This window comes from Bubalus bubalis, chromosome 24 (assembly GCF_019923935.1).
Source record: "Bubalus bubalis isolate 160015118507 breed Murrah chromosome 24, NDDB_SH_1, whole genome shotgun sequence".
In the NCBI taxonomy this organism is placed as follows: Eukaryota; Metazoa; Chordata; class Mammalia; order Artiodactyla; family Bovidae; genus Bubalus; species Bubalus bubalis.
The window spans coordinates 26411608-26428381 of NC_059180.1; the positions used below are offsets into that span (position 1 = coordinate 26411608).

Below are 16774 nucleotides of genomic sequence, written 5' to 3' on the forward strand. Positions count from 1 at the left end.
AAGCCATTTGCCAGAGTGCCTTGGCTATAACACGCTAAGCTGGCATTTTGATACAGGTGTCTGGACTCCAGGGCCCATGCTCTTACAAATACTCCACACTACGCCCCAAGACTGAGCACTGGGACCCTGGTGACCTTGAATTATTTGAGCACTGACACCAACCAAGGCCAGAAAGTCCCAGAAACTCTATTCTGGCTAAGAGAAATAAGTTTTTCTTTCCATCTCCCTGTAAGGGGTCCCATACTCTGGGACTTGATCAGTCTACTGAGATCTGGGGGAACTTCTCTGACGCTCTCTGAGCAGAAACCAGGAGTTCCTGGGGATGTTTGCCAAGACCTGCTTATTCAGGGCACCTGCTTCTGCTAGCCCTGCAGAGATTATTTGGGAAAATGATAACTGCACTGCATGTCTTTCAATATATCTAGCCACTTGATTTTTAGAGGAAAACAAGGAAATAGAGTGAACACTACACTCTCCTTCATTTAATTATAGGAAGAGTCAGGACCAATTGGGCAGCTATTAAAATACTAGTTTGCCTTTATGCCATCTCTTAGCAGCGGGAGCTAGAAGTCTAAATTGACTGCTAAAGACTGGAGTTAGGGACAGAAGGTCAAAACTGCTATTAGAAACCATGCGGGATTAAAAATGGAGGCACCCTGTGGCCTATTTTGTATCTCGCTGCTTGCTTTTGTCTCGCTCCATCTTTCCGTCTTTTGAACTCTCTGCCTCTGTCACGTTGTCTTTGCAAGGGCTGGTCCTGAAGCATGAAACATCAGAATGCGAGGGCATTTGGAGATCATCTCATTCAACCACTGCGTTTGTCCAACACAGTGAAGCCCAGAGAAGCAGAGTGGCTGCTCCGAAGCCACCCAGCATATTGGAAGAAAGCAGGACCCGAGCACAGATGGGCTGCATCATGCAGGATTCTGAGTCTGGGCTCTGGGGACACATTCCTCTAGGCCTGAGTCCTAGCCCTGCCCTCGCTGTGTGAGCTTAAGCAAGTCACTTCACTTCTCTGAGTCTCAGTTTCCTCATTAGTAAAATGAGGCTAATATGTTGAGAAGGGTCACCATCTGAAGCCAGAAAATTAAACCCACACAAAGGGAAAGAGAACTAATGGAAGTTAGTAAGGGTGGTCAAAAGGAACAAACTTCCAGTTATAAAATAAATACGGTTGAGGGCTGTAACGTATAACACGGTGACCACAGTTAATAATACCATATTGCATATTTGAAAGTTGCTATGATCTTAAAAGTTCTTATCATGAGAAAAAACTAACCATGCATGGTGATGGATATTAACTAGACATATTGTGGTGGTGATTTTACAATATATGTATATATTGAATGCTATGGCTCAGACAATAAAGAATCTGCCTGCAATGCAGGAGACCCAGTTTTAATCCCTGGGTTGGGAAGCTCCCCTGGAGAAGGAAATGGCAACCCAGTTTAGTATTCTTGCCTGGAGAATTCCATGGACAGAGGAGCCTGGTGGGCTACAGTCTATGGGGTCAGAAAGAGTTGGACACAACTGAGCAACTAACACATTCACCTTCATACCTGACACTAATATGTCAGTTATACCTCAATTAAAAAAAATATTTCTGCTAGTGAACTACCTGACTACTTGATGTGCTGTGTTTACTTTATTTTAACCCTCTCCAGACCAATTAGAAATAATTTTCAAAAGAACTAAGAGTCTGGGCTTGACGATATCATTTGAACTGCTTGATTCAGCAATGTCCAAAGTCAGATACTACTGTTTTAGTTGAATCATCCAATAACTTCCTTTACCCTTTAATCAAGTTTAAACTGAGTTTCTGTCATTTCCCACCAAAAAAAAAAAAAAAGTTTTTCCTAACATACAATCAGTGCAGAACCAGAGCCAAGCCTCGCCCAGGGTGCCCCTGTGGGTGACACAAGGGAAGATGTGCATGGCTAGGCTTGTTCCCACAGCAGGGAGGCCCCAGCTGCCAAAGAGGAGACAGTGGCGGCTGATGGCTCATTTTACTATTAAACCCTTAATTCATCTAAGTGAGTGAATCCTGGCTGAGGACTCACGCCTGAGTGTTGGAACTTGTGAGCTCGTCTGTCCAGAGAGCCTTGGGTTTTAGGGTTTAGAGGGAGGTGCAAGCAATGTCTCCTGAGCCGGAGTCTTTATCCTGCTCTGTATCCTGCTGTGCCATTTGGGTACCACCTGTCAACTCCGGAGGCACATCAACTGGACAAGACATACTCATAAAACCCAAAGGCACAACCCTGGCCTATACATCGACTATTTATTTCTCCCGCCTGCAGTGTTTCAGTCTGATGTTTATCATCGATGACACCACCCCACCATCACCACCACCACCCCACCATCACCATCATAGAGATTTATGATGTGCCAAATGCTTTATACACAGCATCTCATTCAATCCTTCCAATGATCTCATGAGTATAAGTCCATTAATATTTCCATTGTACAGATAAGGGAATAGGCTCAGACAGGTTAAGTCACCAGTCCAATGCAACACAGCCAGGACATGGTAGATCAGGACTTCAACCCAGGAGGTATGACTCCCAAAACTCACAGTCTTAACCTCTGTGCCATACCCAGTTCTTAGCACAGTGCCTGGAAATAGCAGACAGAGAATAAATACTGAGTAGGCTAAAACAACAATACTAGGGTGGATGTAATTTAGACACAAGTTTATCAACTTACAGGGGATTTTTTTTTCTCATGATGTAACTTTGCACAAACCATGTGTTATAAATAATAAGGGTCTTCATTCTCTATCTAAGGGTGGGGAAACAAAATCTGGGCTAGTTCTGGTAACTTACCACCTCCATGGAATCTGAGTGACTATAAAAATAAAGCTGGATCCTGTGTGAAAAGGGGCCAGCAGAGTGATAGGCGCTTAGCAGGAACACAATACACTACATGGCTATAGTGTATTACAGTGGATATCTTCTTTATCCACCCAGGTTTGTCCAGCTTAGTGGCCAAAACATGCTATACTAATCTGTGCTAATTTACAGAGCATCCTCAAGTCTGGGGGTTGCTATTAAATGTAAAGAATGCAGACTGTCAGTTGGACAAGACGGGTCTATAAACAGACAGTTGGATGAAGTCAAAGTCAAAATTAAGGAAAGTGATGCAACCCAAGGATTTTGGGATTACTTCTTGAAAACTCAGGAAATGGAGCCCACTGCTTGCCTCTGTCTCTCCCTGCTGTGGATATCTGGGCAAAGTGGATCACAGAGCCAGCCATGATGACAGGTCCAGCAGCAGCGGTGGAGAACACCAACAGCAGAGATGGGCAAACTGAAGGGCCAGTGGGACCAGGTAGGGGAGAAGGCAGCAAGGACTGCAGGGTCCTGTAGAACACGGGCTTTGTCTAAGACAATACAACCTTCATGAGAACATTCAGGCACAGAGTAAGTGGACATTTAAGTGGATCTTTTAAGATGAGCTGGAAACATTGCTATTTTTTTAAATGGGGCTATTAATTTTCAAATGAAGCACCTGAATTAAACAGAACAAAACCAGAACCAAGGCCAAACAGAACACGTTAACATGCTAAAATTATCCTGTGAACTGTCAGATTAAGTTCTGAGTTCAACACTAGAAAAAGGTTCTAAGATGGCAGAGCCCTATGGTTGATTCATGTTGATGTATGTCAGAAACAAACATAACATTGTAATGCAATTATCCTCCAATTAAAAATAAATAAGCCTTTTAAAAAAGCTGGCAGAGGGATCCTGAGTGGGTTTGTAATGGTTTTTTCTTTCTAGATGGTGAAGCGGATCATGTGATCTCTCCTACAGAGGGCGCTCAAGACTGTAGCCCTTCTAGCAGATCTTTGGCCACAGAGATACAGACTCAACTCAAAGGGAAATCAACCCTGAATGTTCACTGGAAGGACTGGTGCTGAAGCTGACCCTCCAATACTTCTGCCACCTGATGCAAAGAACTGACTCATTGGAAAAGACCCTGATGCTGGAAGGATTGAAGGCAGGAGGAGAAGGGGACGACAAAGGATGAGATGGTTGGATGGCATCACTGACTCGATGGACATGAGTTTGACTGAGTTCTGGGAGTTGGTGATGGACAGGGAGGCCTGGCGTGCTGCAGTCGATGGGGTCGCAAAGAGTAGGACATGCCTGAGCGACTGAACAACAACAACAATGAGGGGGGACTGTAGTGATGCTGTTTGGCTTCGCTCAGTTTAAGTGAGAGAGGCACAAAGGATTCTGCTGCCTCAAATCCCTGCCCACAGCTTAGACAGCAAGAGTGAGGCAATGGTGAAGGCACAGGGAGGAAAGTTGGTTTCCTTGACTCCAACTCCCTTCTGGTGTGAGACTCTTTCCTGCTTGAAAGTAAATTCCATGACAGTGAGGGTTTTGTCTCATTCACCTCTAGAAGGGTGCCTGGCACACGTTTGGCCCCATGTGAATATTTGCTGAATGACTGGCGAACCGAACGTATGTTCATGGAACATCATGAACTTGAACTATGGGCCTCGGTCTTCCTCCCAATAAAATGAGTATAAAATGATTACCCTACTTTCCTCAGAGGACTGCCATGAGAACACGGGCTCATGAAAATGCTTATATGACATGATGAGACACATTCGCTGTTCTCTCTGTTTCTGGCTGGCAGGAGAGACCACTTCAGATTCTGCACAGGAAGGGCCAAGGCCCAGCTGTGCCATGCCTCTCTCCCGTCCTCAACTTATTTCTGGTTGCATCAGACCAGCCTAGAAGGAAGCCCCCAAATGATGACTCAGATTTCATTTCTCTTTTGCACAAGGGTAGAGGGAAGATATACTACCTTGCATTGTCCCGGCCATGCGACTTCAAGAAATTCATGTCTCGGTATCGGGAGAGAAATGCCACCAGCTGGTCATTTGTCCTGTGGAAGCAAACCAAGAGGAAAGTCAGAGCCCTCCAGAGACCATGGACACTTGTGACTGGCTCCCTTCTTTGTCACAGCAACCACATCCCCTCCTTCATTTATACCTCGCAGGTGCATGAGGCATCTTCTTTCATGTACCTCCATCACCAAGTTTACCAAAGTATGCTAAAATGGACTGTTTGTATGTCTGTGTCCTACACACTCCCATATGCTGTGAACTCCTTGAGAATTAGTGTAGTGTCTTACTTGTTTTGGAATCCCCAGGACCCAGCACTGGGATTGGCAAACAATAGGACATCAGTGAATATCTCGGTGGCAGGTACAAAGTAACCTCAGGGCCTTTGCTCTCACTGTGCCTGGCTGTGGTTTTTCCAGTAGTCATGTATGGATGTGAGAGTTGGACTATAAAGAAAGCCGAGCACTGAAGAATTGATGCTTTTGAACTGTGGTGTTGGAGAAGACTCTTGAGAGTCCTTTGGACTGCAAGGAGATCCAACCAGTCCATCCTAAAGGAAATCAACCCTGATTATTCATTGGAAGGGCTGATGCTGAAGCTGAAACTCCAATATTCTGGCCACCTGATGTGAAAAGCTGACTCACTGGAAAAGACTCTGATGCTGGGAAAGGTTGAAGGCAGGAGGAGAAGGGGATGACAGAGGATGAGATGGTTGGATGGCATCACCGACTCAATGGACATGTGTTTGAGTAAACACCAGGAGTTGGTGATGGACAGGGAGGCCTGGCATGCTGCAGTCCATGGGGTTGCAAAGAGTCGGACACGACTGAGCGACTGAACTGAACTGAACTGTGCCTGGGAAATTCTGCCCCATATCTTTCTATGTCTGTTCTTGTCATCCAGATTTCTTTTCAAATGTCACCTCATGAAAAAGGCTGTTTTTAGGTCCCCAACCTAAAGCAGCACCCGCTCCCCTTCACCTAACATATCACTCTATTTACATATGATCTCATCACCATCCGAAAGGGCTACATTTGCTTACATTAGGATGTAAGCTCCATGAGGACAGAACCTAATCAAACTGGCTCATCACTGGCACATAGTAGGAGGTACAGTAATCATAGTAGGAGGTACAGCAACGCTTGCTGGATGAGTGGATGACTAAAGGTGAGATGAGTTTAAAGTGACACCTTCAAATGCACTTTGAGAAATGAATGCATCAATGAATGAATGAATGCTAAATGCTCCCTAGCCCCTGGGCTACTGATTGAGAGAGCTTTAAGAAATATGAAGTGCAATACAAACAGGTGACATCGTTCCCAGCATTGTTATCCCAAGTTTATCCCATCAATCTCAGCACTAGCAGTGCATCACAGCTAATCAGCTTGTGCACACAGCTGTGACAGTATTTTAAAAGGCAGTCACACGGGTCTCCATCTGCCAGGAACGCAGTCGCCTCTTACGCTGAATAAACCCAAACAGGTAAATGGTGCTGAAGTGACAGCTCCTTGATCATCAGCTTCTCTGCTGGGGGTGGGGGGCGGGGGTGGTGGTGGTGGTTTACTTAGAAGGAAAGGGTTAACCATCCTTTCAAATTGGGAGAACAGGTGAAGGTGCATCTCTGGGGAGAGAAAGGAGGCTAGAACTTTGTGGGGGGTGGGGGGCAGGTGGGTGCCTCAGAAAGCGATGCCTGCACTCTGGAAGCAGTAGGGGCTGGAGATCGATCTCAGCTCCACTCCTGACCCTGTTGTGTGTCCTAGGGTAAGGCATTCAACCTCTGAGGGACAGCCTTCACCTGGCTGCCCTGCACGAAGTAGATATACACGCTGATGGATAACTGGGTACATGAGGGCATACAGTAGGTGCACAATAAATGTAAGGTGCTCTGCTCTTGGCCTCTCGCCAGCCTATCGGGGCCGCCCCCAGCCATCCCTCCCTCTCTCTTTTTCCTGCATCACCCGAAGTCGCGCCACGCCAAGCCCCTGCTCTCTGATTGGCCAACTCTTGTTGACCAACTCATAATTCCAGCGGAGGGGGGACAGAGCAGTTAAGAGATGCTGCAGCAGAACCCAGCACTGCCGACAGCCGGTCCTAGTGTGGAAATCAACCACTTCAAAACCGGCCGTTCTAGTGGCTGGCGAACGCCAGAAAAACCCCGCATGTCTGCAACAAGGTAAATCCACACGGGCGCAAACGCAGACAGCTTAGCCCTGCGGATATGCACAAGGGTGAAGCCTGGGGACGCAGACAGAAGGCCAAGCCCACGTGTCCGTGCCCACGTGGAGCATCTCTGCAGGCGGGCAGGGTGAAGCCCAGGCGTGCCTCACACCCAGTGATGGAGAGCGGTGGGCAAAGGGCTTCTTGAAGGTCCTGGAGAGGTGGAAACTAAACCAGCCTGGAAAGGAAATTAAGCAACCTCTCTTTCCAAATCACAGAGGCCTGTTCCAGCTCCATGGCTTAGAGGTGCCTCTTTACCAACCCCCTCACCACTCTCTGCGACAGTTCATTATTGTCCTCCCGATGAATACAGGGACAAGTTAACCTCTGAATGGGTCCCTGGCAGCAGGAATAATAAACAGGGGCCTCTCAGCGGCCTCGGTGGGAGGATTGGAGGGGCTGGGCCGGGCTCCCGCGCCCCTCTCTCGCGAAGCCTCAGGCCTCCCAGGGTCAGCGGCTGCGGCTTCATTTGGCAGCCCCAGAAAGTGCCTTTCAGGGCCCCGAGCTGGGGCCATTTTCACATTTACCGCTTCACCGCGTCCCCATCTGACAGGGATGAATAGGCATTTAGCGAATTTACTTAGCGATGCTTCCACATGAAATCGTCTCAAAAGATGACATCTTCGGGGAGGGAGGGCCGATGGGGAGGGGGCGGCGGCTTCCAGGTCCAGAGCTTGTGGGTAAAGCCGATTTTCAAAGCACAGCGCTGGGTCCTGGCTTGGCTGGACACGAAGGTTACCCGGCCACCACCCCCTCCTTGGGTGAAGAGCCTGCCCTGCATGCTAAATAAAACCCGTGGCCTGAGCCCTTCTGCAGGGACCAGGCTGGGGACCAGGTTTCCCTATTGTGGCTTTCAGACGCCTGTTGATAATTGCCTACGTAATATTTAGTTCCCTCTGGATAATTAGCAGCTTGGGATGGGCTGTCATTTTACCCAGTCTCTGGCTCTCTCCCCTTCACAAGCACTTCTCACTCCTCCTTTCTGGTAGAGTCATGTGCCAAGTGGTCTGTGCAGCTCATCAACGTGTGGCTGTCTCCTCCTCAATTTCTTTCCACCTTTTGGAAGACACGTCTCGCATTCATGGTGGGGACCCTGGGGCCCATCACGATAGCTTTTGGAGCTACTGGGACATCTTTATGGAAATATGTAAGTAAATATATATGACAAATAATTTATTTTAATAAATACATTTGTTTTAATGTAAACAAATCTATTGGAACCATCTAGAAACCTCGCTTGAAAGGGTTAAATAAACATATGAGTAGTAAAATAAGCTCCTGAAACACCATCATTTATGGAACGTCCACCATGATCTGGGCCCCCAAGACTTTTGCTACAATTTATTACGTTTAATGGTCACAAAAGAGTCTCTAAAATGTGTTCCATTCCCATTTATAGATGGGCAATTGAGGCTCAAAGAAAACGCTCATTTACTGAACAGAGCAGAACTGGGATTAGAACCTGGTTCCAAATGCAAAGTTCCAGTTCTTTGCTACTAGGTGGCATCTACACATGAATGGATGGATGAATGAATGAATTAGTGCATGAATGAGGGGATGAATCTCATCTCGGGCACAAGAGAAAACTCAAGTGTTCCAAAGCCTCCTCATTCAGAGCCTGGTCTTGGGACCAGCAGCGTCGGCCCACTGCTGTTAGACATGCCCTGTCTCAGCTCCACCCAAGACCTATTGAGTTAAAATGTGCCTTTTAACAAGACTCCCAGGTGATGTGTGTGCCCTTTAAAGTTTAGGAAGCGCTGCTTTTAAGCCGAGCATGAATATTGGTAGTTAATTCTCTTCCTCTTTCCTTCATCTTCTCCCCATGGTCTCTTCTTGAGAGCCCAGACTTCAGGCAAGTTACTTTCATCTCCATAAGCCTCAGGTGTTGGGAGTATTAAATAAAATAAAGCGTGTTAAGATGCATGCGGTAGCATCCAGCCCATATAAGCCTTTTGATAAAGGTTAACTGCTGTTTAATAGTATTATTACTGCCATCATGAGCATCAGAAGCTTAAGACATTTTGAACTGGGGATAGCAGTAGAAGACACAACCTGAATTGAACCCGGAAGGCTTTCTGAGCGTCACACCCATGAAAGTTCCACAGAGCATGGTTTGGGAAATGCCCCCCAGGAGGGAACTTGTCTACAGTCTCCCAGCTGGTGGCAGAGTTAGGAACTGGCTCCCAGAGGTCACCGCACTGTCCCCTGTGTCTGATGTGCATATGGTTCTGGGCGTGAGGACACACAGGAGGGAGGGGTATAGCTCTTAGGTCCACGGGCACCCAGCCCAGGCCCAGGCCAGCCTGTCCGCTGGCAGCGTGTGGCAGGGTGAGGAGGGTGGGCCTGCCCTGCCTCACTTAGAAGGAGCCCAACACCAAGCTAACTGCCCTCCTCTGGGTCCCTCCTACCCACCGCGCTGTGCCCGACACCACTCTGCTGGTAACAGATGCTAAGCCCCTGTCACCAGGTACTCATGGTTGCTGGTGAGGCTGACGGTGCTAAGGCCAAGCTCAGCACAGAGTATCGTGAATGTCAGGATTCAGGATTTCAAATCACTGATGCTGCCAGGCATGCCCAGAGCCCAGAGGGCACTGGACTTAGCCCTCCTGTTTGCAATGGGTGGGCCATTTGTGGAGCAGAAATGTGGTTGGGGGCAGCAGATGGAGGCCTGTGGAGCAGCACAAGCTGAGGACGGAGGCGCCTTCAGTCTGAGCTCAGAATATACTACATTATTTCCCCAACTTCTTCCATGAGGGTATCATCTGTGCCGTTATTTCCTATGGCTGTTCAATTTAAATACCACCTTAGCATTACTGTATGCAACCGTATTTGTGGTAGTGGATGTACCTTTTTATTTTACTATTTAAAATATTTAACATGTATTTTATATTTTAAATTTATTTTAAGTTTTAAATTGTGGCAAAACACACATAAGATTTGCCGTCTTAACCATTTTCAGTTTGTACCGTTTGGTTGTCTTAAGAACTTTCATGCTGCTGTGCAAACATCACCACCATCCATCTTCAGAACTCTTTTCATCTTGCAGAACTGAAACTGAGTCCATTAAACAACTCCCCACTTCCCCCTCTGCCCCTGGCCACCATCCTTCTTTCTGTCTCTGTGAATATTCAGAGTAGTTAGACTCTAAGACCTCACATAAATGGGATCATACAGCGTTTATCTTTTTGTGACTGACTTCTTTCACACAGCACAGTGTCCTCAAGGTTCATCCATGTGGTTACAATGGGTCAGAATTTCTGTCCTTTATAAGGCTAAATAATATTCCATTCGGATGTATTATTTTTATGTTTTCTCCTAATATATGAAAAGCAATATTGATGCCTTGTCTGTATTCTTCCTAAAGCAACTGGGCCACCAAAGGCATATGGAGAGTGGTCATCGGTCCTGGGGTGCCCAGAACTGAGGGGGTGCCCAGGACACAGAATTTTTCATTTTAAAATCAGACAGTTCTGGGCAAATCAAGACAAGTTTGTGACCCCAGGTACATGGATCTGCCGAGGGCTGTGTGACCCTAAGAGAAATGTCATCTTCCATCCTTCTATGAGGAGCCCAAGAGTACAGAAAACCACGGTAGTGGGAAGGTTAATTGTAACCATTTCCTGTGCTTTTAAAATTATAACTATGAAACTTAGGCTACAGCAAGATAGAGAATGAAATAAAAGCAGAGGTAAAAATAGTATCTAACACTTGTGCTTAGTCACTCAGTCGTGTCCGACCCTTTTGCAATCCCATGAACTGTGGCCCGCCAGGCTCCTCTGTCCATGGGATTCTCTAAGGCAAGAATACTGCAGTGGGTTGCCATGCCCTCCTCCAGGATCTAACATTTGAGTGCTTACTGTGTGGATCAGACACTGTTCCAAGCACTTTGCACCTATTAACCCACTTATGGCTCATGATGACCCTATGAAGTAGATGCTGTCGTGTTTACATGTATTTTTAATTACAGAGATGGGAACATGCATGCATGTGACTTTTGATGTAATGATGTATCATTTTCTGTCTGATCAGCACACACAGGAAGACTTCATCCTCTCAGTGGCTGCACAGACGCCTATGGAACGGGCACGGCCAATCCCCTAGTGATGGACACTTAGGTTGCTTTCTCACCCACCTCCCCCCATACAGGTATTGCTCCTATGAACGTTGTCACACATTTATCTTTCCACCTGTGGGTAAGATTCTGTAGGATTAAATTCCCAGATGTGGAACTGTTCATGAAGGCATGGCTGGCGCTCACGTGATTACATGGGAACTGAGCCAGCTGCCACCAGCAATGCGGAGGAAGAAGGAAACTGTGAAGGAGATAGAGCAGGGGAGGCTTGCAGGGTTCTTCAGCAGGCCGGCTGGGTTTCCCCAAGGTACCAACAATCAGTGTGACCCAAATGAACCTTTTGTCAAGCAGCAAGGGGTGGGGGTGGGGGTGGGGAGGGTGCAGAAAATCCCATGCCTGCCATTTTCAACTGGGCACCTTGAACAGTGCTTTTCAGGAGTCTGGCTAGAGTCATGAGGACAGCAGGCACTGGGTCTAATTCTGTTCTGTTCCTCCAGGACCTGACACACAGTAAGTACTCAACAGTTATTCACTGGCACATTTAACAAGCACCCGAGGGGAGCACCAGCCATCGTGGCTCACAGATGCAGCTGCCGAGCCCAGCAGAGTGCCTGCCCCCAGGCAGGGCTTTGCCCACGGAGGCAGACAGCACGACATTCACTTTGTGCCTTTGCCTGTTCTGTTCCCTCTGCCGGGAATGCTGTTCCCTATGTCTCTGATCTGCGGGAGATGCTGGGCAGTGAGAAAACACTTCATAACAACAATGCAGAAAACGTGCCTTTTGTTGTCTGCGACGTGCTAAGTGCTTCTCTTCCTCCTCCTTTCCACAATAACCCTATCAAGCGGGTACTAGCTTATATGTGAATGAAGCGGGACACACAGATTTAACAGTTTGGCCAAAGTCTTAAAAGAGGTGAAGCAGAAGTTCAGATCTCATCACCCAAGTTCAGAGGGCAAACTGTTTTCAATCCCACTTTCCTGCGGTAAATAGGCTGCAGAAACGTGCTCCATTTCTTTATAAAGAGCCGGGAAACCACAGCCACCTTCTGAAGCCCCCTATCTCATTCCAAGGGGACCTCTGTCATGCATACATTGCACATCAGGAATTGGCACAGATAAAGCCTTCTGTCCAGGGTGTGGGCCTTTCTGAGGCTCTTGTCTACAATCTGAGCCCAGCCACTTTGATCCTTCTCACTGCACCCCATCTCAGGAATGGATTTAGACCCTTTTATCCATAAGGCTTTTGACCTGTGGTATTGGAGAAGACTCTTAAAAGTCCCTTGGACTGCAAGGAGATCCAACCAGTCCATCCTAAAGGAGATCATCCTGGATGTTCATTGGAAGGACTGATGTTGAAGCTGAAACTCCGAGACTTTGGCTACCTGATGCGAAGAGCTGGCTCATTTGAAAAGACCCTGATGCTGGGAGGGATTGGGGGCAGGAGGAGAAGGGGACGACAGAGGATAAGATGGCTGGATGGCATCACCAACTCGATGCACATGAGTTTGGGTGGGCTCCGGGAGTTGGTGGTGGACAGGGAGGCCTGGCGTGCTGTGATTCATGGGGTCGCAGAGTCGGACATGACTGAGCGACTGAACTGAACTGATCCATAAGGCTTATTTCTTTGGGGGTGGAGGAGAGATACTGCCATCACTTTCCTCGACTTTCCAGATGGTTCATGCTTGAACCTTCCTGAAGTCTTCTTGCCTGCTAGGAAATCTCTCAGGAAGGCTAGAACTCCAGAACAACTAGAGGAAAGGCCAAGTTCAGGGTTCTCTGAAGAGGCAAGGGCAAAGGCAGCTGGAGATAAGAGAAGGCAACCCCTGATTTGATTGCAGTGGGTTTCCACTGCAAAAACACGAGTACTGGACTTCCCTGGGGGTACAGTGGATAAGAATCCTCCTGCCCCTGTAAGGGACATAGGTTCGATCCTTGGTCCGGGAAGATCCCACATGCTGCAGAGCAACTAAGCCTGTGTGCCACAACTACTGAGCCCGTGCTTTAGAGCCCACGATCCAACGCTATGAAGCCAACACTCCTGTACCCAGACCCTGTGCCCCGCAACAAGAGAAGCCACCACAACAAGCAGCCCACACACCACAACTATAGAGGAGCCCCTGCTCTCGTAACTAGAGAAAGCCCGAGTGTAGCGACAAAGACCCAGTGCAAACAAAAATAAATAAATTTTAAAAATTAAAGAAAAAAATTTTAAAAAGACCCAAGGATACAGGGAAAGCTAGATGCTGGACTCTTCCTAGATCCCGTGGGCATAATTATAGCCACAGTTGGGCACCTGAGGACAAGTGAACTGGATGAAGTGCCGTCCCAGCTTCCAAACTCCTCTCTAATCCATCCTCAGGGAAGGAGTCGTAAGATGTAAAACATAAGCCTATTGCACCCCTTCTTCAACTTAATATCCTCTGTGGTGCTCCATCTCCTGCAGGACAGTGTCCCAGCTCCTCAGCAAGGCTGCAAAGTGGGTCATGGGCTGGCCCTGTCCTTTCAGTCTTCGGGAAGACCTGAAGTTCTAGAATCATTCAGTGCTCTTTCATGACTCCAAGACTTTGCAAGTTCTGTTTGCTCTCCTGGGAAACACAATGCCCCACTTTGGCAGTCAGATGCCAGACCCCTGGAACTGCAATGGGTCAGATGGCCACGGTCCATGTCGTCTAGTAGGGGCAGCAGGGGATGTCGACAAACAGGGAGATTCTTGGGATGGGGGAAGACACTAGGTGGACTAAAGTACAAAGGCACCAGGGGACAACTCTTCTCCACACAGGCAGATGGCAAACTAGATAACCACCTGGACAATAAAACCCAATTGCCTTTAATTGGGTTTATCTTTGTTACTGGCGAAAACCATGCAGAATTAAAACATGCTCATTGCATTTGCAGGAACTGGCAAGCCATTTCTTAAACACTTTCACAGAACATTTCTAAGACACACATTTTTCATTTTAAGCACACATCAGCCATTCTAACAGGCAGTTTATCTGACATTCTATCAGTGGGAACTCTTAACATGTCAACTCTTTCTCCAGATGGCTGTAATGGAAAGGTAACTGACAAGAATCAGCACCTAGAGGCCAAGCCTGATCCAAGAACGCTGCTGGAATCACGAACGAAGAAGTGAATCGCCATTCAGCCGTGTGTGTGTGTGAAGTCTATTTGATTGTATCTCAACTCTCTGAAATCTGGTTTTCCTCATATGCCACAAGACATCTCAAATGAGCAGAACATTTGCTTAACTAAATTCTGCATCCCTTTATAATGACTGATTACAGCCAGTTATTTGATTTGGTTTTGAGGGGGATAAGACAAGGCCTCCTTGGGAGGACATCAAAAGATTGAATCTTAAAAATAAAGGTCATGTAAGTGGGAAAGCTAAAACTTGGCTTCAGTGAAATCTGTTTTTGGAAAAGCATTGGTAGAAATTTCTCTCTGATGTTTGCCACTTTCTTGCCATTGGATTTTAAGTAGGTTCCCTGAGTCTTAGTTTTCTAATCTGCAAAATGGGCATGACAATGGTCTCTGAGTTGCCTTTGTGTTGGGGGTATGACGCCCCCAGTGCCTGGCCCACAGGAATGTTCAATGAATGGAAGTTTTCAGAAGGAAGTCCCTATATCCTTGGCTTAGACATGCTGGAGGAAAGGCATTCCCACTCCTTATCAATCTTCCACTAAAATGTGACCTTTTAAATCTTACCTGCTTTTATTCTTATCAGTAATATAAGTGATGTATGTTCTGGTTCCTTGATAGTATGCTAGCTGAGGACATGAACCTTGTCTGATTCATCTCTATTTCATCCGTGTCTAGCACAGACCTGAAACAGGGCGGGTTCTAGGAGCCACATGCCTCTTTCTCTTTGGGTCCTCATGCCTGTTGCAGACTGGCCAATAGAACCTGCTCCACACACGTGCTGCATTCCAGAATGAGGGCCCATCCACACTGTCCCTATGCTAGGGACACCCTTCTTACATCTTTGCTTGGTCAACTCATGCCTACTTTTGGAAGAATCAGCTCAGTGTCAGTTCAAGTGGCAAGGACTAGAGTATGAATTGAAGGGTTTGGTGGCCCAGTGGTAAAGAATCCGCCTTTCAATGCAGGAGACGCAGGTTGGATCCCTGGGTCAGGAAGATCCCTAGGAGTTGGAAATGGCAACCTACTCCAGTGTTCTTGCTGGGAGAATCCCATGGACAGAGGAGCCTGGTGGGCTACAGTCCATGGGGTTGCAAAGAGTCAGACACGACTGAACATGCAAGTATAAGATAAAGATAAGAGAGCATTAATTAGCACTAAACCAAATTAAGCTCAATTTGGACTTAGATCCCTGTGTATTGGTTGCTCAGTCGCGTCCAACGTTTTGCAACCCCACGGACTGTAGCCCGCCAGGCTCCTCTGTCTATGGGATTTTCCGGGCAAGAATACTACAGTGGATCACCATTCCCTCTAGCCAGAGGATTTTCCCGACCCAGGGATCAAACCCTGGTCTCCTGCATTGCTGGCAGATTCTTTATCGTTTGAGCTCCAGGGAAGTCTAATTAAACTCTATCGGTTAAGTTCAACTTTCCCTCTGTGTGTATGGCTAAAAACAGGTATTTTATACCATTTCACATTCTCCTGGGTGCAAATGATGGTCAATGACCTATGGTAGGAATTGATCCATTTCAATTCAGCGGACAGGTGTCCCCAGCACACCAACATGAACACATCAGGATTTGAAGTGGTTAAAATAATGCAGACAGAGGTAGGGTTAAGCTCTGGTTATACCAGTTACGAGCTGTGGGGCCTTTGGCAGGTCATTTCATCTGTTTCAAGTTCAGTTTCCTCATCTTTAAATCTGAGGATGAGAACAATGGCTACATTGTACAGTGTATGTAATTATATGTACAATGTATGTAATTATATGTAGAATATATGTAATTGTATGTAAAGTGTATGTAATTGTATGTATAATGCATGTAATTATATGTATAGTGTATGTAATTGTATGTACAATGTATGTAACTTTACAATGTATGCCCATTGTTATATATAGGGTGGCCATGAAGAGTAAATGAAACCAGAGGGCATACAGTGTTGCTTGCCACTGAACAATCCTGGATGATACAGAAACTGGTTTCAGAAGTGGGGTGATGACTGGTGGACAGAGGAAAGCAACAGGGATCCCTCGAGGCTGGGTAGCTTAGTCCCCAGAAGGCTAAAATGTTAGCTATCATTATTGCTGTTGTTGTTATTATTACTTCTCTAGCACTAAAGTCTGTTCTGCTGGGGGTGGAATACAAAAAGCATCTCCACCTCTCAGAGTTTCAGGGCTCGGTCAGTTCAGATTTCAGCCCTGGGGTGAGACTTAGCTCAGAGAACAGACGACCTTCCCTGAACACATTGGCAGCCTGCCAGGCTCACTGGACTGTCTGTATTGGAACAAAGTCAGGATGCAACACAGAAGAGAAGCCACGTACTCCTCCATGGAAAGACAAATGCTGTGGTCACTCCTGCAAATTTTAAGCAGACATAGATTCTTGGCTCATGAAAGATTCTGAAGGATCAGGAAATGCTGCACCCAGTGTATTCATTTTCTTTCTCTTCTCAAAGCAAAGTTTAATTTAAATAAGAAATATAAAGCTAAG

The 16774-nt window shown here is 46.8% G+C and overlaps 1 protein-coding gene across 1 annotated transcript in view; it reads right to left on the reverse strand.

Moving 5' to 3' along the window:
- Positions 1 to 16774, reverse strand: part of XYLT1 (xylosyltransferase 1) — a 347704-nt gene that overhangs the window by 48225 nt on the left and 282705 nt on the right. Inside the window, exon 6 of the mRNA XM_025274755.3 lies at positions 4816 to 4896. Within this exon, the coding sequence (XP_025130540.3) occupies positions 4816 to 4896 (81 nt within the window). The remainder of the gene's footprint in view (positions 1 to 4815; positions 4897 to 16774) is intronic.